The sequence below is a fragment of the Schistocerca nitens genome, chromosome 5, assembly GCF_023898315.1.
Source record: "Schistocerca nitens isolate TAMUIC-IGC-003100 chromosome 5, iqSchNite1.1, whole genome shotgun sequence".
Lineage (NCBI taxonomy): Eukaryota > Metazoa > Arthropoda > Insecta > Orthoptera > Acrididae > Schistocerca > Schistocerca nitens.
In genome coordinates, this window is record NC_064618.1 from 395,040,877 (window position 1) to 395,066,172 (window position 25,296).

Consider the following 25,296-nt stretch of genomic DNA (forward strand, 5'->3'; position numbering starts at 1 on the left):
AAGAAACAATACTGTTTAATAGACCATAATGATCACAAGGTTCACAAGAGTAAAAATGAGCTATTATTTCGGGGGAGAGGGGGGGCTAAACATTTGCTCGAAATAATGTATTTAAATATATACTGTAATTACAGAGTCGTATTTGTCAAAACAGAAGTTGCTGTGTGGTCGAGTGTTCTTCGTTTATCCATCATGTGAGTGCTATTATGGAATTTCAATGAAATATACAGTAATAGAACAGTACGTTCACATGACAAGAGCAACAAGTTACACAATTTTCCGTGTATCTGCGCCGCAATTGTCCAATATTTTAAAGCCACACTGAACACTTTGCCCTTATCCTTATCAAACTAGTCTATAGTGTAAAATCAATTTTTTTTTATGTACGTCTTCTCAAAAGTATTACTGCACCAAGCGAATTGTGGAGTGAAATGTTTTACACATTTTGTGCTGAATTACTTTCACACGAAAAGACATCTCTATTTTCCATAACGAGAGGATGAATGGATAATTTTCTCTGTGACTAAAAATGATTTTATGTGCACGTGCATGTTGTCAGTTAGTTCTGGTCACCTGTAGCAACTAACAAACTATGTCACCAGATTATATTAGTCTGCCTCTCCATCCTTTATGCATAAATGCGGACATATGTAAATAAGTGTGTAGGACGATTAACCCTAGGTTACTAACCCTCGTAAAATTCACTATTGCAGAAGTATATAATACGGGACATTTTGTTTCAATTTGATGCGTAACATACCATTGGACATCATACAATGGTAATTAACTAACGCATAACTTATAACTTATGACTTCCTTTGAATAAAATGTCGAGTAGTAAACTTTAAATGGTTTAGTAGCAACGTAAAATTTTTACATCTTTAGTGTCCTAGGTTTAATGATATCTCACAACATAAAGCCATGGGGAAGGATCCTAAAGCTTTTTAGGCGGTGTTACAGCGTTCCATTCGACAAAGTTTGGACTTACATGTCATCAGCCTACCGATCCACAGTACCAGGGTTTCGATGCTAATATCGGTCGCTTTCGATTCATATTGCATGTCACCATGTGCCACTTCCAATTCGTCTTTTAGCGATGCCAGTGATGGATTTATTTTTTTATTCATTTATCCAATAACTATTACAGCGTCTAGGCCGTGTCTTCCATCCAGTCAGGTGTTCTACAAAGTGCACATTAGGTCCATCACGACACGGCATGTTAAAAGCGGCCTTATGATTAATATGATATCAAACACATAGAGATAACTTGACATGAATAGTGACAACAGTAATAACTACAGCAGACAAAGGGCACAGTTTATATTCATCCTCGAAAAGTAGAAGAATAAAGAGTAATTACAGCCAAGTGAATTTATACTGAGCTGAAAAAACTCATGGGACACCTCCTAAAATTGTGTCGGACCTCCTTTTGCCCGGCATAATGCAGCAGCTCGACATCGCATGGACTCAACAAGTCGTTGGAAGTCCCATTCAGAAATATTAATCCATGCAGCCTCATAACCGTCCACAATTGAATACGTATTGCCCGTGCAGAATTTTGTGCACAAACTGACCTGTTGCTTATGCCCCATAAATGTTCGAAGGGATTCCTGTCGGGCGGCCCAAGTAGGAGACATCATCCGCTCGAACAGTCCAGAATGTTGCGAACAAATGTGGCCCAGTGACACGGCGCACTGTCATTCATAAAAATTCCACCGTTGTCTGACAACATGAAGTCCACGAATGGCTGCAGATGGTCTACAAGTAGTCGAACATAACCATTTCCTGTCAATTTTGGGTTCAGTTGGACCAGAGGACCCAGTTCATTTCATGTAAACACAGCCTACACTGTTATGGAGCCTATGACTGAATTGCTGTTAGCAATGGCCTTGGTGGGTTTGCGCCACATTCGAATTATTTAATGGGCTACGGCAGCAGAATTTTCTGCCATCAGCTCTTAGCAACTGACATCGGGACACATCTGATCAGCCCACGGTGTTCCAGCCGTCTAGGATCCGACCGACATGGTCACGAGCTCAGGAGAGGAGCTGCAGGTGATGTCGGGCTGTTAGTAAAGGCAGTCGCGTCATTCGTCTGCTGCCATAGTCCATTAACGCAATATTTCAAAATGGTTCAAATGGCTCGAGCACTATGGGACTTAACATGTATGGTCATCAGTCCCCTAGAACTTAGAACTACTTAAACCTAACTGACCTAAGGACAGCACACAACACCCACACAATATTTCACCTCATGCTCTAACGGATACGTTTGTCGTACGTCCCACATTGATTTATGTGGTTCTTTCACGCAGTGTTGCTTGTCTGTTAGTACTGACAACTCTACGCAAACGCAGCTGCTCTTGGTCGTTGAGTGATGCCCGTTGCGTTTTTCTGGTGAGAGGAAATACCTGAAATTCGGTATTCACGGTACACTCTTGACACTGTATATCACGGAATACTGAATTCCGTAACTATTCCCGATATGGAATGTCTCATACATCTAGCTCTAATTACCATTCCGCGTTCAAAGTCAATTAATTCCCGTCGTCCGGCGATAATCATGAGGGAAAGTTTTTCAGATGAGTCACATGAGTACAAATGCTGAGAACAAATAACAGCTCCGCCCATGCACAACCACACTACCGCCATCTGTATACGTGTATACCGTTATCCCTTTACTTCTGTCACCTCAGTGTAACGTGCCAGTTGTGCCAATGAGAGAGGGGTGGAGAGGCAGAGAAAGGGGGACGTGGTAGAAACACAAGTAATGAAGAGAGGGGGAAGGGAAGTGGCGTGAGTGAGTGAGAAACGAGATGAGAAGGAAGAGTAACTGACGGGAGAAAGAGTATAACTATGCTCTACTGTTTGTCAGAGAGACCTGGCCGTATTTTTTAATTTTTCGGGGAAATATTACGATGGAAATGCTCCAGTTTTTTCTTAATTGAAACAGGTAACTGTAGTGTCCGCAGAATACAGGCTAACTTGTTCCAGCGGGGACGGCAGTAGCGGAGAAAGAATTAGCGAATGGTTTTGTTTTGTGGATGCGCACAGCTAGGACACTAGATGAGTGCGATCCCGTACTGTGGACAGGTGCTTAATCTCTGATGTGAAGTACTTGGGGAGCATGCGCACTGAGGGTACAATAAATTGCACATAGTGTATGGTAGTCAGTGATTTGTAAGGCCCCAACCATCCTAACTGGTCATATAAAGCACTTACACCATTAAATAGAGGGATTACGTACATGTTTCATACAGAAGCATCACCATAATGGTTTTTTTCGGTTATCAACTCTTGAGCGCAGAACTGCATAAACAAGTCAACAGCCTATACAATTTTCGGTGAATCCGCGGTGCAGTAGTCCAGTGTTATCAAGCCACAGTGATCATATGGCCCACGCAACAATCACGTACCCAATGATAGTCGTTAAATTTTAATCGTCCCCTCAGTAAAGAAAAAATCAATAAGCAGCCATGAAACTTAGTGAAGGTGTCAATTCATCATTAGATATGTTCCTTTCAACGTGACAGTTTTGTCAATGGTGACTGACTTGTCCGTGACGTTGGCTGTAGAGTCCGGCATTTTGGCTGGCCCTTGGACAGCGTCCCGGAATACGTCGCTTTGACGGCCTCCAAAAACCTCGTCAGGAGATTTCGGTAATGTGCTCCAGTGTCGGTATGCCTCTGTTGAGCACACCAAGCCTGTTCGAAAAACACATTTAGCAGCGCCTTGCTCGATGTCGGTTAGGTTGAAACTCGATGATGTCTCTCTTTTCTTCGAACAGCAGTTGACTGTGTTTGACCTCTGTGCACAACGAAAACATGGTCACATTAAAAGCGAGAACTTAGGTATATATAACAGGTTATATTTGTTACTTGTGGGTCGCCTAACCACGGGAAAGTTGAAGGTCAAATAACGGATCCTGAAATCTAAGACAGTTCTGAGTATAACAGATTTTTTTTGTCTTTATGTTGCACGCAATTCAATTATAAGGAAGACAACATGGAGAAAACGCAGCAAGATTTCCTCATCTGGGCAGCTCGTGCATTCAAAGTTAATTCGACAAAAGAGACCAAAAATTATAATCAAATAGCCAACGGAATTCACGTGGCAGACCAAATAAGCTGCGGGCTGCTCCAAATATGGATCTTGCTACCGCAATTGCAACACACACATTTGCAGAAAAATTAGCTAAGATGGGCCACTCAGCACCAGACAGAGGCCGGAAGACAAATTCCCAGTAACGTCTCCCTCATCCTGAGCCGTGCGCGGCTCGCGCTCATACCGTTTATTGCTCGTCATCTTGTTTTTATGGTTGTGTAGTCTCGTTTTTTCTTTTAATTCGATTTACTGGCGCCACTACGTTGCTGGTTAGCTTGCCCGTGAGTGGCAGCAGCAGCGCTTGTCGGTAAGTGCGCCGTCGTACTATCTCTGGAGCGATCGCCAGTATTTCCGGGTCGTCGTGTGTCTGGAGTTCAGCTGGGAGCTCAGTCGGGACACAGCAGCAGTGATATCGGGGACGGAGCAGCAGTCGGGGACGGAGCGCCAGTGAGGCGCGGACAGCCAGTACTTGCCGACCGCTGGCCACACACATGATCTGTCCGACGGCAGGAGATTGGAGCGGGACGACCGTTGGTTGGTCGTTCGGTTGGTCGTCTCATCTGGCGAAATGTATTTGGTCTTTAGACTGTTTCTGGGCCTGGTGACTTGGTCATCTAGCCGGAAGTGGGTCGGTTCCATCCTTGTGCAGAGATGTTGGGTGCCCAATGGTCAAGTGTTGCCTCTGCATGGTTGGGTCCGAGCCAGTGTGTCCGGGTCGCCGTGTCTCCGAATTCCGAACGGACATTGAGTTGAGTCGGGTTGGAGCTGCAGTCAGCTTCGGACAGCCAAGACTCGCCCGACCGTTGCCGACACACGTAACTTCAGTGGGAACGACCTGGACCGGTCGTTCGGTCGGTCGGTCGTCTCATCGGACGACGTGTATTTTGGTCGCCGACTGCTTTTGGAAACTCTCTGTGTGTCGAACTGATTCGCCCTTGTTGTTCCACAGTGATTGATTTTACGATTGTTCGAGTTCTTGTGCAAGTGTGTTTACGTGGAACCCTCTGTAGCTTCTGTGATTTCCACGGAGCAGACGAATGCTGTCTGCCTTCTGGAGTAGACAGTCGGTCGATTGAAATAGAGCAGAGAGTGTATCGAGTGGAAGGGAATTGATTAGGCTGCTGGTTGGTTCTTCAGCCGTCCCTAGGTCATGTTGCCACCCGATTGTTTAGTGTTACGCTTAGCTGCCTGTCTCACCTAAACTGTGCTTAGAGTTTCCTCCCCAGGCCGACCCTTGGAACACTCCGGAGCACCACCGTTTGTTGTTTGTGATTGTCATTTTATTTGGTTGCCGGTACTATGCCAGGCCTTCAGCCGTGTATTAATATCGTCTGTTTTATGTGAAGTATATGGCCTTCAGCCGAACTTCATGTCAACTATTTTAAGATTAGGCCTTCAGCCGCGTTTTATTTAAAATTCTTGTTGCTCTGTATTTAGGCCTTCAGCCGAGTTTGTTTCTGAATCTGTGGCCTTAATCTGTAAATCATTGTCCGAAGGTTTCTCTTGAATTATCTTGGATTCTTGTAACGGCTTTCAGCTGTGTTCTGTGAATGTTTATCTTAAGATTGTCTTTAATAATTCTTCAAAATGGTTCAAACGGCTCTGAGCACTATGCGACTTAACTTCTGAGGTCATCAGTCGCCTAGAACTTAGAACTAATTAAACCTAACTAACATAAGGACGTCACACACATCCATGCCCGAGGCAGGATTCGAACCTGCGACCGTAGCGGTCGCTCGGCTCCAGACTGTAGCGACTAGAACCGCACGGCCACTCCGGCCGGCTAATAATTCTTGAGTAATTATTTGGGCCTTCAGCCAACAAGATACTTCAAGTTTTCTTAAGATGTTTTTCTGTTGTACTGTGTAAAAGCTTATTCTTAAAACCTCTCTTTTATCGTGTAAAAAAAAAAATTGGGGGCTTTGAGCCGAAGAATTAATTTCAGTTTCTCTTAATATGGCCTTTAGCCGAAATTTGTAAATGCTTGGCTTTTGAGGAATTTCCTTAGCTGATCTGAAATATCTTTTCGGCCTTTAGCCGAGAATATATTGCAATTTTACTTACGTAAGGCCTTCAGCCTCTAGTCTAAATCCTGGTGTTCTGAAAGGAATAATTTAAACTGATTCTCGAGAAGTTACTTGGGCCCTCAGCCGTGAATTGATCTTTGTTGTTTTAAAGAGAAAACTGTGCATTGGTTTGAGGAATAAAGTTGTGTGTTGTTGTATAACTAACAGTAACTGACCTTGGCCCCTTTCCACATCCTGATCCGCTCTGTCCTGAGAAACCAGATTTCACTTCCCTCAGTTCCCAACTTTGAAAAAGTCCACATAGAGGTAACTGAGTACAGTTGCCAAAGTGATGAATCTCCAGTTTAAAAACAATGGAATATAGGAGAAACTTCACACTCTTAACGTTCATAATGCACATTAACAAACAAGAGGTTGGTACTGGCGTGGAGCAGTTGCCCCCAGCCCACTCCCCGCCGATTTGACAACCTCTTTGCACCAAACACGGTCGATTGGATGCACCAATATTTTGGAGCGAAAGCAACCGAATTTCCCACGCTGCTCAGGTGTCACCACGGTAACCTCTACATTAATGTCTGCACAGAAATGGGAAAAATATCATGCTCAGTCATTCTCTGGTGATGGCAGCGGCGGCACGGCGTTCTCGCACCTTCCCAGCGAGACAAAGGCAAACCTTTTCTCCCAAGCAGACATGGTAAGTACACACATTAAAATAACCGCGCAATAAGGGCAAAAACATGAACCAATAGCACAGGGCGATATGTCACAGCCATGTCAAAGAGTGTCGTCTTCATCGTTTGCTTTGCTTCCTTATCTCACGGTCATAGTGACACCCAAAGAAGTCACCTGGTTTTGTCTAACACATCTGCAACATTTCCGCTACTGCCTCGAATAGGTACCAGCAGTCGTGGAACAAGCAGGCGGCGATTCCTACCGTGTTCGAAATGTTGTGCAAGTTTTAAATAACAAATTCTTCACTGATTTCCACTTTTTCGAGTATCACCTCGATTGTGGTACTTCGGTCTTCGAGCCCCAGGATCTCTTTTTTCTTGTGAGTCCCAATTATTCACAGAGGAAGACTCTGCACTTCATTCTTCGTCGTTAAGCCTTGTCTGACCATATGAAGCGTCTCCCCCACCTAACATGTCTGTGGCATATGATGTTGGACTGTTGCTGCACCGGTCCACCAACAGCATGGATTTTCGTGTTGCCGGCCGCGGTGGTCTAGCGGTTCTAGGCGCGCAGTCCGGAACCGCGCGACTGCTACGGTCGCAGGTTCGAATCCTGCCTCGGGCATGGATGTGTGTGCTGTCCTTAGGTTAGTTAGGTTTAAGTAGTTCTAAGTTCTAGGGGACTGATGACCACAGTAGTTAAGTCCCATAGTGCTCAGAGCCATTTTTGATTTTCGTGTTGTTTTCCTTCAAATAGACAAAACCAATTCGTACACGATGCTCCGCTGTACCATTGGGCTGCGTCTTTTTTGACTCCTCTAGTGGTGTTCCACGGTACTCTGATACAGGAATTCTAGTGGGTACTATTACTGCAGACACGTACATTTAAACAAAATAAAAATTATTACATAACTTTATCATCAAAGTGATGGTTAAAAAATTATGACTAACCGTCGTATGTGCGTTGTTTTGTAGAAATTGCTCACTGTGTTGTAAAGATAATTTTAATACCCAGAGCTGAGAAAAGTCGTGGGATAGCGATACGTACATACATAAATGACGGTAGCATTGGGCTGCGTCTTGTTTGACTCCTCTAGTGGTATTCCACGGTACTGTGATACAGGAATTCTAGTGGGTATTATTACTGCAGACACGTACATTTAAACAAAATAAAAATTATTACATAACTTTATCATCAAAGTGATGGTTAAAGAATTATGACTAACCGTCGTATGTGCGTTGTTTTGTAGAAATTGGACTGTTGCTGCACCCGTCCACCAACTCAGCACGGATTTTGGTGTTGTTTTCCTTCAAATGGGCAAAACCAATTCGTACGCGATGCTCCGCTGTACCATTGGGCTGCGTACACAGGGTATAAAAGGACAATGCATTGACGGAGCTCTCATTTGTACTCGGGTCATTAATGTGAAAAAGTTTCCGAAGTGACAATGGCGGCACGGCTCGAATTAACGGACTTTGAACGCAGAGTGGTAGTTGGAGCTAGACGCATGCAATATTCAGTTTTGGAAATATTTACGCAATTCAGTAAGCAGACACCCACAGTGTCAAGAGTGTACCGATAATAGCAAATTTCAAGCATTTCCTCTCACCACGGAGAACTCAGTGGGAGATGGACTCATTTAACGAGAGAGAGCAGTGACGTTTGCGGAGAGTTGTCAGTGCTAACAGACAAGCAACACTGAGTGACATAACCGCATAAATCAACATGGAACGACGAACGTATCCGCTAGGAGAGTGCGGAGAAATTTGGCGTTAATTGGTTTATGGCAGCAGAATTTGCTAACAGCACGACTGCACCTGCAGTGCCTCTCCTGGGCTCGTGACCATGTCGCTTGGACTCTAGACGACAGAAACTTTGGCCTGCTCAGATGAGGCCTGATTCCAGTTGGTAAGAGCTGATGGTAGGACTCCAGTGTGGCGCAGACCCCACAAAGCCATGGACCCAAGTAGTCGACAAGGCACTGTGCAAGCTGGTGGTGGCGCCATAATGGTGTGGGCTGTGTTTACATGGAGTGGACTGGGTCCTCTGGTCCAACTGAAATGATCATTGACTAGAAGTCGTTATGTTCGGATACTTGGAGCCCATTTTCAGCCATATGTGGACTTCATGTCCCCAAACAACGATAGAATTTTTGTGGATGGCAATGCGCCACGTCACCTGGCCACAACTGTTCATGAAAGGTTTGAAGAACATTCTGGATATTTCGAAGCGAATGATTTGGCCACCCAGATTGCCCGACATGAATCCAGTCGAATATTTATGGGACATAGTCGAGAGGTGAGTTCGTGCAAAAAATACTGCACCGGCAACATTTGCAGTTATGTACGGCTATCGAAGAAGCATGGCTCAGTATTTCTGCAGGGGAGTTCCAACAACTTGCTGAGTCCACACGAATTAGGTCCGACGTTGGATGTATCACATGACGTTTGTCACCTCAGTGTATTTCTCCACTTTTCCAAAAAACTGACCTTTTTCCCATTTCTAATTCATGTAGATTTATCCGTTTGTTTTCCGTTACCATCTTAAGAGCATTACGTCAGATTTTACAACGGATCAGACGTCTTACATTCTGCTGTGAACAGGATATTAAGGGCCTATTGTATACATTTGCACATGACAATTAAATACAATATGTAAGACTAAGTAAACGATTTAAAATCCATAGTTGTGATCCATAGCATGTCAGATTCATCTATCAGACTACCCACTCTTTTCTTATTGTTGTTAGAAATGCTCTTAATCCACCAAAAGAACCCACACACCTTGTTGCTTTTCTGCTTTGTGGTATTCTGTATTGTACTTCTGCATTGCACAAGCCACTTTTGGCCTTATACACACCTAGGTAATTCGAGTTTTCTAAATGTGTCGTAACTGCTCAATCATTGATGCGAACTTCAAATGCAGTGCCGCTATTTACTACCAGATATTCGGTTTTTGTTAAACTCATCCGTAGCAACAATTTGTAACATTTCTGATAAAAACATCGTTTCATAAACTCAAGATCGTGTTCCTCTTGTGCGAGAACGGCTTGATCATCAGTAAAACGTGACGAAAACACCTGTTCATCATTAATAATCGTCCGCAGCTCGTGGTCGTGCGGTAGTGTTCTCGCTTCCCACGCCCGGGTTCCCGGGTTCGATTCCCGGCGGGGTCAGGGATTTTCTCTGCCTCGTGATGACTGGGTGTTGTGTGATGTCCTTAGGTTAATTAGGTTTAAGTAGTTCTAAGTTCTAGGGGACTGATGACCATAGATGTTAAGTCCCATAGTGCTCAAAGCCATTTGAACCATTAATAATCATCCCCATTCCTCCCCGCTGTTCTCACGTATTCGGAGAGCCATTTCTACATAGAAACTGAACAATACTAGTGACATACTGTAACCTCGCTTTAGCAGTTTTCTGGCATTAATGAGTCGTGTTAATTTTAAAATGCTGACCTTAAAAGAAGATTGATAGCTGCGGAAATGGGTTATTTAGAAAGGAGGGTCAGAACAAGAAGAACCGTTGCCTCATTTCGATCGCTTTCTTCACGTATTGTGGATAGGCAAAATAATGTGAACACCTGTACCTACTTGGGAATGGTTTATTCTTCTTGGAATACTGTCATATAATGAACGTATAGTCTCTAGTGGAATATTATGCTACTCTTCTATCAGAACCTCTTCAAACTCCTAAAGTGACGAGGGAGTCGGAAATCTGCTCCGGAGTCTGCGCTCCAATACCACCCACAAGGGTTCAATAATGTTCAAGTCCAGGGACTGTGTTGGTCAGGGAAGACGCTACAGTTCAGTTGCAAGCTCCTCATACCACGATTGCACTGTCCTGGCTGTGTGAATGGGTACATTGTCGTCCTGAAGTATGGCATCATTGTTGGGGAACAACATTTGAATGATGGGGTGCACCTGATCACCTAAAATGTTCACATAATCGTTGGCTGTAACACGGCCTTTGAAAGTAATGATGGGACCAGCGGAATACCATGATATGGCTGCCCACACCATCAAACTTCCATGATTAACCGTTGGAATCAAGCAATCAGGATTGTAGGCTTCTTTTGGCGTTCTCTACACGTAAACAAGACCCGATGTTGTAAATAACGAAAACGTTGACTCGTCGGACCATATGACGTGTTTCCATTGATCAACCGTCCAAGATTTATACTCTGATACCATGTTTTATGCATCTTTGCGTTGGTTGTCGTCATTAATGGTTTCGGTACAGCAGCTCATCCATGAATATTCGCTTTATGGAGTTCTCGTCGGACAGTGTCGATAGATACGGGGTCTCGAAGATGGCTCTTGAGCTCTGCAGTCTCTTTAGCCAATATAGTTTTGTGTTTCTTTGACACAATTCGTGTTAACGTACAGCAGTCTCTGTCCATTAGTTTTGATTTACGCCCACTATTACGTTTAAACGATGACGTCTTCCCATGTTTTGTGTAGGCTATCATGACTATTGAAAAAGTTGGTCTTGAAACATTCATTCAATAAGTTGGCTGTCTTGGTTACTGATGCTCCAGCTAATTGAACCCCCATAATCTGCCTTCTTTGGAACTGTGTTAGGTCTTTCATTGCCCGTCGACCTCGGCCTCTTAATGCAAATACAAAGTGTGCGCTACTCGTAAACAACCTGCGCTGATGCCTAGTCAGTGCTAAACACGCACAGTACAGCGCAACACGTGCCTTACCTGCATTGTTGGCAGTCAAACACAACCATCCCATTACTACCACCGTCCATGTTATTTTGCCCGTCCCCTGCATGTCATCAGAGTCTTACTAGATTCCTCTAGAAACTGAGAGCCGTGAACCGTCCCGAAACTGAGTGTGGATGTACAAAGGTCCAAGTAACCTTTGGAACTTCTTTGTTCTACATAAGTTATCCTCCGTCTGTTACGTAAAAATAAACAGTATTTATAGCAAAATTGATACTGTCATCGTGTAACTCAAATTTTGTTCGAAAATTGTTAATTTTAACTTGAAACAGTGAAATATTGTAGTAAAAATTAAAAAAATACAGATATATCATACAAGTCTAGAAACGCAATTTCCTCAAAAATAAAAAGTTAACTTAGAAAAAAGAATAGAAAAATATATCAAACATCGCTTCAGTACTTCGTCGAGTTTACATAAAATTGTGTTATTGCCACATTACTTCCGCACTTATCAATCATAGCAGGAAACTCTGGCATTTGTTCATGATGAAGAACATTCTCTTGAGTACAAAAATGACAATAACAATTACATACATTTCTTTTTGCGTTCCTGCTTACAAAAGTAATTGTTTTGGTTACGCAAAGGCGCAGAAGTTACGCGAGCAACTAATTACTTTACTTATGAAACGCAATTTATGTTTTGTAAAGATATTAAATATACTATGGACTAACACTGAACGGTGTGCAGGTCTAATTATGTTCGAAACAAACAAATAAAACACAAAGAGAAGTCGTTGTCTCCCAGTTCCCCTCTCACATATCATTTGTGTTTCTTTTCCTATCAGTGCTACTCATACTACCAGCAGTTCTACATTTACTTCGTCATTTATGTACTATACCAAAACTACCGAACCGTAGTTCCGTTAGAACGCAACTCTAGAAAGACCACATCAACAAAATAATGGTGTACGCAAGGAGGATGCCCTGAATAGAGAGACTTGGCAGAATGTAACTGGAATACAGCAAACTGTTTTTAGCAATTGGTTTTTATGTTAAGTATTCCTGTAATAGTAATAAATGTAAACAATTGGCATAATATCATAATAACTATGTTACGTGTAACTAATGTGTAACACCAAATGAAAATTTATAAAGAGAAGGGAAGGAGAAAAAGAGAAATGGAAAAATCGTGGAAATACCACGCGCATCTTTTACCATGAGTTCGTCTTTCTCGTTTCTATATCTTCATGTTAGCAACACTATTAAAACACACTGATTATGTCGTCTTAGAGACGAGAAGATACGGAATCAGAACTGCAAGACAATTGAAATTTGACGTAAAGGCGTGATATCTTTATCTAAGATTAGGGTTACTGTTCAAAATTCTGCTCAGCGAGGAATCTAGAACGACGTGTGGAGGTATCGTATCTGTGTATAGTTATCTTTAACATAAAATTGTAACCATAACTAAAAATTGTCGTACGAAAACTATTCTTACGAGAAGATACCACACATTACTACATCATATTCCAGTTTTCAGGTATCTCCTAACAGAACATTTTAAATCAGATTGCTTTATGCAGTGGTTTATTTTTATATTCATTGTGTTGACTATATCTTACAGCTGTCTTGAGATGATTGACCTTCGTTGTTAGTTGCGTCCATCTTCATTGACTGACGGTGTTTATGGCTTCGATTGCTCCCTGTTTTATGCACACCATCTCGTTTGTGCCGTGGCTTGAGTTGTCAGCCCTTTTGCGGCTGGCCTTGCGGTCCTTTGAGCATCTCACTCAGCGGAGCGGCAAATTTAATGAGCAGGCAGCCGTCCCTATTTATAACGGAAGAGGGCACGTGGCTACACGACCGGCCATCGCTCAACTTTATTGACTTAGCAGCGTGTTTGGAGAAGCTAGCTGCTCGACGTAGTGCACGTACTCACCGCTAGATGGCAGCAGAAGACATGGCAGTGTAGACCCTCTGTCTCAGCAGAAAACAAATTGCGCGGCGCCCGCTAGGTGGTGCAGGCGTTAGGTTTCAAGCCAAGATCGTGTTAACTAACTTGAGCTTCTAATTTAAAGTCAGTGCTACAACAGTAATATAGTTCTGGCTTAGTTGACTTTTAACGTTCCTTAGCTATTTAAGATTTCTGAATGCGAAATCGAAAAAATCAATTTGTAAAAGGTTTTCTATTAGCGCCTTTATTCTTCGTTCTCATACGCGTGCTGCCAATGTGACCTATTACACGCGCAATTTTTTTCCCGATCACCGCTGGTGTCAGGAGCCCGTCATCAGCGATACGTTAGAACCCAAGCTTGCTTCCTTCCATATGGTTTTCCTGCCCTTTACATACGTTAAATATCACTTTAATTGCATGTATCTGATTACCATATGCCGTGGCGATAAGGTATGCGACTACAAAATCAGATTTTGACTGGAAAATTGTGAAATTTCTAGCTAATACTACAAACCGTAATGGCATGGCCATTCACTATAGAGTGTTCGTACAATTTAATCTGCAAAGCAATGATATTCGCAACAGTATTAATTTTACAAGTGATTGGCCCAGTAAGCAGCTGGAGGTAAATAGCTCCATCGGCACTCTAGCTCCTGCAAAATTCGAGAGTGTTGGCATTTCCTGTGATCTGGGCAAAATCCTCAGTCATGTGAATCCCGTTAGGCATAAACATGGTGTTCCATTTGCAATGATCGACAGTGTCATCTCTTACCAAAAGAAATAGCTCACAGTTACAGATGATGCGACAGAAAAAGAGGCTGAATTTGAAGTGGGCAAACATTCAATGTGATGTCCCGAAAGTTTCAGGTTGTGGCCCCTTGTTGTTCTTGACCTAGATTAATTACTCGTCTACGAGACTGGATAACTCTACAAAACGTGTGATGTTTGCTGATGACTTAATTATGCTGATTAAGGGTCCAATCTCATCCATGCCAAACACAGCCAGGTGAACAATGGAACAGAGTTACAACTGCTACAAAGCTAACAGCTCAACTTTTAATCTTTCAAAGTCTGATATTATGCAATACCAAACAAAGAAAATAGCTTGCACGTTCTATAAGTAGAACTCAACACCGCACACTGCACGAGACTTGCTGTGTAAACTTCCTGTGCATCCAGATGAATAATGCGGTTAGCTGGTTACAGCATGATGCTAGGCTAAACTAAAAGTTCAGTTTTTCTCGCTTTACACTTAGAAATGTCTTGCTCTACGTTGGCTGGCATACGGGATTCCTGGCATACTTTCCCTCATTATTGGCAGAAGGCTTAATGTTGTGGAGAAAAGCAGCAAAGGTGCATAAAGTATTTGTTCTACGCGAATGTGCAACATATTAGTCGACATCTACAGCTACAATTCACAATTAAGTGCATCGAACCACCTTCAAGCTATTCCTCAACCATTCAAGCCTCAAGCAGTGAGCGGGAAACACGAACATTTGAATCTTTCCGTGCGAGCTCTGTCTGATCATTTCGTCCAATGTAGATGGGCGCCAACAAAATGTTTTCGCACACGGAGGAGAATGTTGGTGATTAAAATTTAACAAATAGTTCAAATGGCTCTGAACACTATAGGACTTAACATCTGAGGTCATCAGTCCCCTAGAACTTAGAACTACTTAAACCTAACTAACCTAAGGACATCACACACATCCATGCCCGATGCAGGATTCTAACCTGCGACCGTAGCAGTTGCGCGGTTCCGGACTGAAGCACCTAGAACCGCTCGGGCACAGCGGCCGGCGATTGATTGAAATTTAATGAGGAGGTCCTGCTGCAACTTAAAACACCTTTGTTTTAACGATTGACACGCCAATTCACATATCACATCCGTGGCACTCTCTAACCTATTTCGCGATAATACAGAACGAGCTGCCCTTCTTTGAACTTTTTAGACGTACTCCGTCAGTTGTATCTGATGCGGATCCCACACTGCACAGCAGTACTCCAGAAGAGGACGGACAAGCGTAGTGTAGGCAGTCTCTTTAGTAGACCTGTTGCATTAAGTGGTCTGCCAATAAATCGGAGTCTTTATTTCGCTTTCCACACATTATCTGTGTGGTCATTCCAACTGAAGTAATTCGTAATTGTAACCCCTAAGTACTTAGACGAATTCACAGCATTTAGATTTGCGGGATTTAACGCGTAACTGAAATTTAGCGGATTCCTATCAGTACTCACGTAAAAGACTTCACAGTTTTCATAAATTAGAGTCAACTGTCACTTTTCGCATCGTACAGATAAAAGAATATTATGCAAAGTTTATACCGAGACATGTTGCAAATGCCAGGGGCTCTTGATTTTATTAGACTTATGTGGAAATACATAATTTTCCTTAATGATATTCGTGTTAATAACTAGAATGAATTTCTGATGAAATGTGAAATTGGCAACTGCAATACTATAGGTTAAAATAATTTCCAAATAGTGCATGCATCCCTATCTATGGCTCAGAATGGAGTATCAAATTCAAATGGTTCAAATGCTCTGAGCACTATGGGACTTAACACCTGAGGTCATCAGTCCCCTAGAACTTAAAACTACTTAAACCTAACTAACCTAAGGACATCACACAACACCCAGTCATCACGAGGCAGAGAAAATCCCTGATCCCGCCGGGAATCGAACCCGGGAACCCGGGAGTGGGAAGCGAGAATGGAGTTTCATTGTCTGGTGCAAAAGTCTATAAGTTGCTGAGATGTATGAGGTAGGAAACAAAAACTCCAGATATTCATAAACAAAGTGAAACAATAGATTATTACCCACAGCTATACGACTTAACAGAACATTTGGGTTAATGGGTGTAGCTTCTGCTTAACAGTAATGTTTGTATCACAGAGGTTTCGCAATGGCCAGTATATATACATGTGCCAGTGTTCTGTATAACGTTTTGTTACGACTTGGTGTCAAATATTAGATGAAAACAGTTGCTAAAGAAAGCAGGAGGGGCAATGTTGAGGTTTTTCAAACATTCTGAAGGTGTTAGAATTTAAATACCGGGAGCGAAAAGTTATCTACAGGAATCAGGCATCAGAAGAGATGAAGGACATAAAAGGGAAACAATGGCTGAGAAGGGAGTGACATAGGGTTGTAGCCTATCCAAGATGTTACTGCATATGTACAACGAGCAAGCTGTGAAGGAAACCGAAGATAAATTCGAAAGAGGACTAAAGTTTTAGAGAGACGAAGGAAAAGGCTAGATGTTTGCCAGTGACATTTTAATTCTGTCACAGACGTAATTACTTGCAAAAACACGTGAACGGAATGGATTATTATTAGATGAATATCAAAAAAAGTAAAACAACGGTAATGGATTGTAATCCAATTAAGTCAGGCGACGCTGACTGAAAAGAGACAATAAAAGTAATCGTCTAGGTCTGCTACCTGGGTAGAAAAATAACTGACGATGACCAAACTACACAGGATACAAAACGCACATTGGCAAAAGTAAGATATGAGAAATATATCTAAAAATGAGGAACTTGTTAACACAGAACATAAATTTAAATGTTGGGAACTCGTTTCTGAAGGTAACTGTCTGGAGCGTAGCTTGTATGGATTCGAATCATCGATGATAAACAGCTGAGACGAGAAGTGAATAGAAGCTTTTGAAATGTGTCGTTACAAAGAAACAGTGAGGATCAGATGGGTGGGTCGAATAACTAACGAAGAAGTACTAAATCGAATTAGTTTAAAAAAAATTTATGGTGCAACGTGACTGAAAGGATCGGTTCGTAGGACACATCCTGATGCCTCAATGAATAATTAGTTTGGTAAAAGAAGAAAGTGAGGGGGCTTGGGTGTTGAACATTGTAGAAGGAGAGCAAGGTACGAATACACCGAACAGGTTCAAATGGATGTAGGTTGTGGTAGTTACATTGAGATAAAGAGGATTGCACAGGATAGACAGGTGTAGAATCTTGAGAAAACAACGTACATTGCGTGAAGATAAGAGCTGTGGCTGGTTACTGTTATCTTCTCTGCTAGAATCAACCTGTATTTTGTACACAACCGCGATCTCAAAATATCAGTTTTCAACAAAATAGCGACACAAGACGGGCGTTTGAAAAGTCTGTGCAAAAACAAAAAATTCTTACGTGTTTGGGGTAAACCATTTTTATTTTTCGACATAGTCTTCTTTTAGACATATACACTTCGTCTAATGCTGTTCTAATTTGTTGATGCCTTCCGAATAACAGGAATTGTCCAAGTCTGCAAAATAGCTCTTAGTTGCTGCAATCACTTCTTCGTTTGAATAAAATCTTTGCCCCGCCAGCCATTTCTTTAAATTGGGGAACAAAAATGGTTCAAATGGCTCTGAGCACTATGCGACTTAACTTCTGAGCGCATCAGTCACCTAGAACTTAGAACTAATTAAACCTAACTAACCTAAGGACATCACACACATCCATGCCCGAGGCAGGATTCGAACCTGCGACCGTAGCGGTAGCGCGGTTCCAGACTGAAATTGGGGAACAAATAGTAGTCCGAGGGAGCCAAATCTGGAGAATAGGGGGGACGTGAAAAGAGTTGGGATCCTATTTCCATTAATTATGTGACAGCAAATGCTGAGTTGTGTACTGGTCCATTGTCGTGATGGAAAAAGACTTTTTTGCGGTCCAATCGCCGGCGTTTTTCTTACAGCTCGATTTTCAAATGATCCAATAACGATGAATAATGTGCACTTGCAATAGTTTTACCCTATTCCAGATAGTCGATGAGGATTATCCCTTGCGAATCCCAAAAGACAGTCGTTATAACCTTTTCGGACGAAGGAATGGTCTTCGCCTTTTTTGGTGCAGATTCGCCCTTGGTAACCCATTGTTTAGATTGTTATTTGGTCTCAGGAGTATAGTAATGTATCCATGTTTTATCCGCAGTGACGAAACGACGCTTAAAGTCCTGCGGATTCTTCCTGAACAGCTGCAAACCATCCTTGCAACACTTCACACGTTTTTGGTCAAGCGTGAGCAATCACGGAACCCATCTTGCGGATAGCTTTCTCGTGTCCAAATGTTTATGCAAAATATTATGTATCCGTTCATTCGAGATTCCCACAGCACTAGATATCTCACGTACCTTTAAACCTTCTATCATCCCTCACCATATCATAGAATTTATCAATGATTTCTTTAGTCGTAACGTCCACAGGGCGTCCAGAACGTTCAGCATCACTTTTGCCCACATGGCCACTCCGAAAATTTTGGAACCACTTATAAACTGTTCTAATCGAAGGCGCAGAGTCACCGTAATGTTTAGCAAGCTTCTCTTTAGCCTCCTGAGGCGTTTTGCCTTTCATTAAGTAATGTTTAATCACCATACGAAATTCTTTTTCGTCCATTGTTTGACATCTCTCGACTTCCTTGATTCACACGAATGCCAAACACAAAGAAATAGACCAATATAGCTGAAACTTGGTGTGCATTCTTTCCAAAGATGCTACTAACTAAACATGACCTCGATACGCGCCGGTGGTGCCATCTCTCGGACTTTGCGCGGACTTTTCAAACGCCCCTCGTACTAATTTTGCAGCGAACTTATACTGTATGTTCGTAATGTAATGCACAAGGGCCAGTCACTTTAATGTGACCACAGCCTGTGTTCAACGTCAACATGTAATAACCACTCACAGACGGCAGGTGACAGCAGTAGCAGTGGAGGGTACAAAGCGTTTTTGGGGGTGGGGGACGCGGAAAACAATGAAGTCGTTTTCGCAATGCGGAAACAGAGCGATTTATCTGACTCCAAAAGGGCGTAATCATCAGCTTTCGGACCAAGGGCGGAAGCACTAACGAAACGGCTGAGTTTGCAACTGTTCACATACAGCTGTGGTTAAAGTATACCGTGCACGGCAAAATGGCGCTATCTAAAACCGGTGCGAGAGACGACCGTGGTGCACCACGGGACATGGATGAAACGGGTGAACGACTGTTGCGGAGCTGTGTATGGGCGATAAGACGTGCGAGTGTTGAGCAACTGACCACCCACATGAATCAAGAGGCTGACAGCAGTGACTCCTTAAACACTTTCAATGAACGTTGCTGCATTTGTGCCTCCACAGCAGGGGCCTGATTCATGCGCACGTGCTGACAACTGTTCATCGACGACGAAGGCTGGAATTTACACCGCAACTGGATTTCCAGTGAGTGGCGACAGCTAGTCTTATCAGACGAATCACGTTTTATGCTGCATCGAACAGATGTCCGTTTGCGTGTACGGCGTGAAACGTATGAAAGCAAAGGGACTCGGCTGGAGGAGGGAGCCGGCCGGAGTGGTCGAGCGGTTCTAGGCGCTACAGTCTGGAACCGCGCGATCGCTACGGTCGCAGGTTCGAATACTGCCTCGGGTATGGATGTGTGTGAAGTCCTTAGATTAGTTAGGTTTCAGTAGTTCTAAGTTCTAGGGGACTAATGACCTCAGAAGTTAAGTCCCATAGTGCTCAGAGCCATTTCAACCATTTGGAGGAGGGAGCATTATGGTCTGGGGAATGCTTTAGTGGAATTCGCTGGGTCACTTCGACATTCCATTCTGAAAGGCACAATGGATTAACTCAAGTAACCAACTATCCTTGGGGACCATGTCCATTCTGATAATCAGGTTGTTTTTCCTCGGTACGATGGCAGTCACCAACAGGACAATGCAACGTGTCAGGCAGCTCGCAATATACGTGCGTGGTTCGAAGAGCGGCAGAATAGGTTTGCTGTACTCCCCCGACCATCAGACTTCCCGGATTGGAGCCCTACCAAAAACCTGCGGGACCACGTCGACCGGGCTGTTCTCGCCATGGATCCTCAACCGAGAAACCTACCGTAGCTGGCCACAACACTGGAGACGGCGTACCTCTACATCTCTGTCGGTACCTTCCAGAACCTCATTGACTCCGTTACTGCAAGTCTCGCAGTGGCACGCGCTCCAAAAGGTGATTATTTAGGTTTTTAACAGATGGTCACATTATTGTGTCTGGGTAGTAAATACATAATTTCCGTATTTACTCGTCTGAATAGATTAGCACTACTCATAGTGAGCCGTTCTCTCTCTCGACTGTGCGTTTTCGTGAACTTCGCTGTCTATCTGCGTTTGGTTTCCCGCCCTTGTTGCAGTTACGTTGTGGTTCTTCTTCCTTCTACGTGTGGCAGCAGTGATGTGTATCGATATTTGCGCCGTGTACCATCTTTGGTTTGGTGCTTATACCGGGTGATCAAAAAGTCAGTATAAATTTGAAAACTTAATAAACCACGGAATAATGTAGATGGGTAAAAATTGACACACACGCTTGGAATGACGTGGGGTTTTATTAGAACCGAAAAAAAACAACGTTCACAAAATGTCCGACAGATGCGCGTCGTTTAGTGAAGATCGTGTGCTCAGCCGCCACTTTCGTCATGCTTGGCCTCCCAGGTCCGTGCGATTATTGGCTTTGGGGTTACCTGAAGTCGCAAGTGTATGGTGATCAACCGACATCTCTAGGGATGCTGAAAGACAACATCCGACGCCAATGCCTCACAATAACTCCAGACATGCTTTACAGTGCTGTTCGCAACATTCTTCACTTAAAACTTCCGGGCATGTTCGGAGGTAAAGCTTTACCTCCGAGGATGTCTCCCGCAGTCGGAGACGAAACGTCAGGAGAGACTTTTATACTTCGACCACGGCCTATCAGCCCGGAAGTTTTAAGTGAAGGCAATACTGGCCGTGAAAGCTTACATTGTATGTTCACAACATTATTCCTCGACTACAGATATTTTTGAGGAATGATGGTGGACATATTGAGCATTTCCTGTAAAGAACATCATCTTTGCTTTGTCTTACTTTGTTATGCTAATTATTGCTATTCTGATCAGATGAAGCGCCATCTGTCGGAAATTTTTTGAACTTTTGTATTTTTTTTTGTTATAATACAACCCCATGTCATTCCAAGCATGTGTGTCAATTTGTACTTCTCTATCTACATTATTCCGTGATTTATTCAGTTTTCAAACTTATACTGACTTTTTGATCACCCGGTAGTTTCCGGCAAGGGGGTCTGGAGTTAGTCGGTCGGTTGTTGCGGACGAGGCAACTTATCTCCGCGCGGTGCAGTCGGCTGGGGCCCATGGCAGCCCCTGCGCAGTGTCGGAGCGTGTATGGAGTTGTCTGATCGCCACGAGCTTCGTGGTTCACCGACCCAGGACGTCAAAGTTGAGTAGTGGTTTCAACTACCCAAGCCACGTCTGTTCATGTTATGGTGCTTTGCTTCGGTTGTTTGCTGTTTGGGAGGTTTTCCGGTGAGCAACACCTAGTGGTTCTACAGCTGAGATTTAGCCGCCATGCGGTGCAATTAACTATTTTGGTCGACTGCGATTTGAGTGCAGCAGTGGAATTTTCTGTCTTGTGGCCGTTAGTGTTCTTGTTACCTGCCCTGGTTACTGACGTAAATTAAGGTAGTTATCTTTTGAGAGAAGTTCACTATTACCGTGTTTCAAATTCAAGTGTACCAGCGTAATTTTCTGCATAGTGGCCGTTAGCGTTCCGGTTACCTTCCCTGGCAACTAACGTAATTTCAGGCAGCGTCCTTTCCTCGCCTGTTGTCGCTGTCCAACATGGTGTGTAATTTTGAAAGCTAATACATACTCCATTGTGGATTATCGCGTTTGTAACATTACCAGTTTGGGTTCTCATGTTCTGATTGACGGCAAGCAAGTCGTTGTGTCGGTCGGTCCGTGGCTGTCCCCTGGTTGGGTTCCGTCGCATCAAGTGTACTTGGGCTCACCACCTGTCTCACCTAAGTGATCGAGGGCAGACCGACCTCCCTGGAGGCCTTCTGAGTGCCACCGGTGTTTAATTATCTGTTGTCAGCTATTTTAAATTTTAGTCTTATGGTTTATTGTTTTATTTCTTAAAATTTTGCAAAAATTAATTTTTAAATTTATCTTTCAAGCTTAAACACTGCGGCCTTCTGCCTTTAAAGATTATGGTAATATATTTTAAAATTTTGAAGTTGAATTGTGTCCCTCAAACTTTGATATTGCACCTTGCATATGTTGCTTCTTTAAATTATTTTATTGCTATCTTAATTGCATTTTTAACTGGTTGATTTTTTAAGATTTCTTGTTGTTAAACATGCTGGCTTTCTGCCTTTGAAAGGCTATGGTAATATATTCTAAAGTTTTGAAATTTAATTGTGCCCGTCAGCCATTTGTGTGGCACCTTGCATATGTTGCCTTTTGGGTTTTAAATTATTTTATTGCTATCTTAATTGAATTCATGTCGTTTTTAAGATTTCTTGTTGGCCTTCTGACTTTAAAGGTCTATGGTAATATATTTTAAAATTATGTAATTTAATTGTGGCCCTCAGCCATTTGTATTGCACTATGCGTATGTTTTTTTTAAATTATTTTATTGTGATCTGAATTCGATTTTTATCTTGTTAAGATTTCTTGTTGGAGGCTTTCAGCCGTGAAAGAGTTGCATTCGGTAAAGATTCGGCTATGTGCCGTTTTGGTTGAAAAGATTATTGAATTACAATAAATGACAATTAGAAGCAGAAACTGATCTCGACCCTTGGCTCTTTCCACAATCCTGTTACCTGTTCTGCCAATCAGGTTTACCGGGCGTATCACGTAGTTTGTTGTTGGTGTAGCTTGACTCGTTTCAAAATCCCTAAAGGCTCTCATGTATGTTGTGATTTACAGAATATCATGTCGCGATTGGATGAATGTATGACTACTAAGATGCTTAGTGTGTGACACTCACCTGGTGCAGGTCGAAGAAGAGGACCTCCTTCATGAAGAGCGGCAGGTTGACGGCGAGCGTGACGAAGCCCCACGAGTAGCAGAAGTGCGCCACCAGGTACGCCATCACGGGGCCAGACCTCAGCACGGAGCCCCACGGTATACTGGGCGGCTGTCAACAGGCCGAGTTTTATGGAATGAGTTCCTGCACAACGCAGCCAGCCACAAATACTTTAAAGAAGTTTAATTTTACTGCAACGACTGGATCAAAGCTCTCGTGCCCATCTTCACTACACTGAGGTGGCATACGTCATGCGATACCTCCTAATAACGTGTCGGACCTCCTTTTGTCTGACGTAGTGCGGCAACGCGACTTGGCATGGACTCAACAAGTCGTTGGAAGTCCCTTGCAGAAATTATGATCCATGCTGACTCTATACCCATACAGAACTGAGAAAGTGTTACCAGTGCAGGATTTTGTGTACGTACTGACCTCTCGATTATGTCCCATTAATATTCGATGGTATTCATGTCGGGCGATCTGGGTGGCCATATCTTTCGTTCCAACTGTCCAGAATGTTCTCCACGCCAATTGCAAACAGTTTGGCCAAATGACACGACACATTGCCATCCATAAAAATTCCGGCGTCGTTTAGCAACATGAAGTCCATCAATGGCTGCAGATCGTCTCCAAGTAGCCAAACAAAACAATTTTCAGTCAACATCGGTTCGGTTTTACCAGAGAACCAAGCTCATTACAAGCAAATGCAGCCCATACCTCTATGTAGTCACCACCAGCTTACACAGTTCCTTGTTGACAACTTTGGTCTATGGGTTCGCGCTGTCTGGTCAGCCTACGATTTTCTAGTCCTCTGCGGTGCGATCGATATGGTCATAAGCCCAGAACAGGCGCTGCAGGCGATGTCGTGCTGTTAGCAAAGTCATCGCGTCGGTCGTCTGTTGCCATAGCCTATTAACGCCAGATTTCGCCGCAATGTCCTAATGGACACGTTCGTCGCACTCCCACATTGACTTCTGCTGTCTGTTCACACGTGTACGCCGCTGCTCTCGGTCGTTAAGTGAAGTCTGTCGACCACTGCATCGTCCATGGTGAGAGGAATTGCCTGAAATTTTATATTCTCGGCACCCTCTTGACAATATTGATCTCGAAATATTGAATTGCCAAACGATTTCCGAAATGGAATGTTCTTTGCGTCTAGCTACAACTACCATTCTGCGTTCGAAGTCTGTTAATTCCCGGCGTGCGGCCATAATAGTGTCGGAAACCTTTTCACGTGAATCATCTGAGTGTAAATGACAGGCCAGCCAACGCACTGCCCTTTTTTACCTTGTGTACGCGATACTACCGCCATCTATACATGTGGATATGGTTACCCCATGACTTTCGTCAGCTCAATGTATCACATTCGTCAGCAGCATTTCACCTGGTATTTAATTTGTTTTAATGAGGAGTATTCTTTCTATTTACTTTAATTCTGTCCAAATATTGCGCCATCACCCTATAAATTAATTGCGCGTTACGAGTAAGTGGCATTAGCGCGAAATTCAAGTTCCACAAATCATACTTCTTGGAGCAGTAAAAGGGCATATCTAATATTACACATTACGGATACATGTGACATAACGGTTGTTAAGGTCTTCACTAATACACTGAAGTGCCAAAGTAACTGGTATAGGCAAGCGTATACAAATACAGAGGCATGTAAACAGGCAGAATACGGCGCTGCGGTCGCCAACGCCTATATAAGACAAGTGTCTGGCGCAGTTGTTATGTCGATTACTACTGTTACAATGGTAGGTTATCGAGATTTGAGTGAGTCTGAACGTGGTGGTATAGTCGGCGCACGGGCGATGCGACACAGCATCTACGAGGTAGCGATGTTGGGTAATTTTCCCGTCGACCACTTGACGAGTGTACCGTTGATATCAGGAATCCGGTAAAACATCAAATCTCCGACACTGCTGGGACCGGAAAAAGATCCTGCAAGAACGGGACCAACGACGCTTGAAGAGAATCGTTCAACTTGACAGAAGTGCAACCCTTCCACAAATTGCTGGAGATTTCAATCCTGGGCCATCAA

The 25,296-nt window shown here is 43.2% G+C and overlaps 1 protein-coding gene across 3 annotated transcripts in view; it reads right to left on the bottom strand.

Annotated features, from left to right (window-relative positions):
- The window catches only part of LOC126259363 (uncharacterized transporter slc-17.2-like), a 531,434-nt gene that overhangs the window by 20,577 nt on the left and 485,561 nt on the right, over window positions 1-25,296 (bottom strand). For all 3 annotated transcript variants that reach the window (XM_049956099.1, XM_049956101.1, XM_049956100.1), the window contains one exon: window positions 23,217-23,366. In XM_049956099.1, coding sequence (XP_049812056.1) covers window positions 23,217-23,366 — 150 coding nt within the window. The remainder of the gene's footprint in view (window positions 1-23,216; window positions 23,367-25,296) is intronic.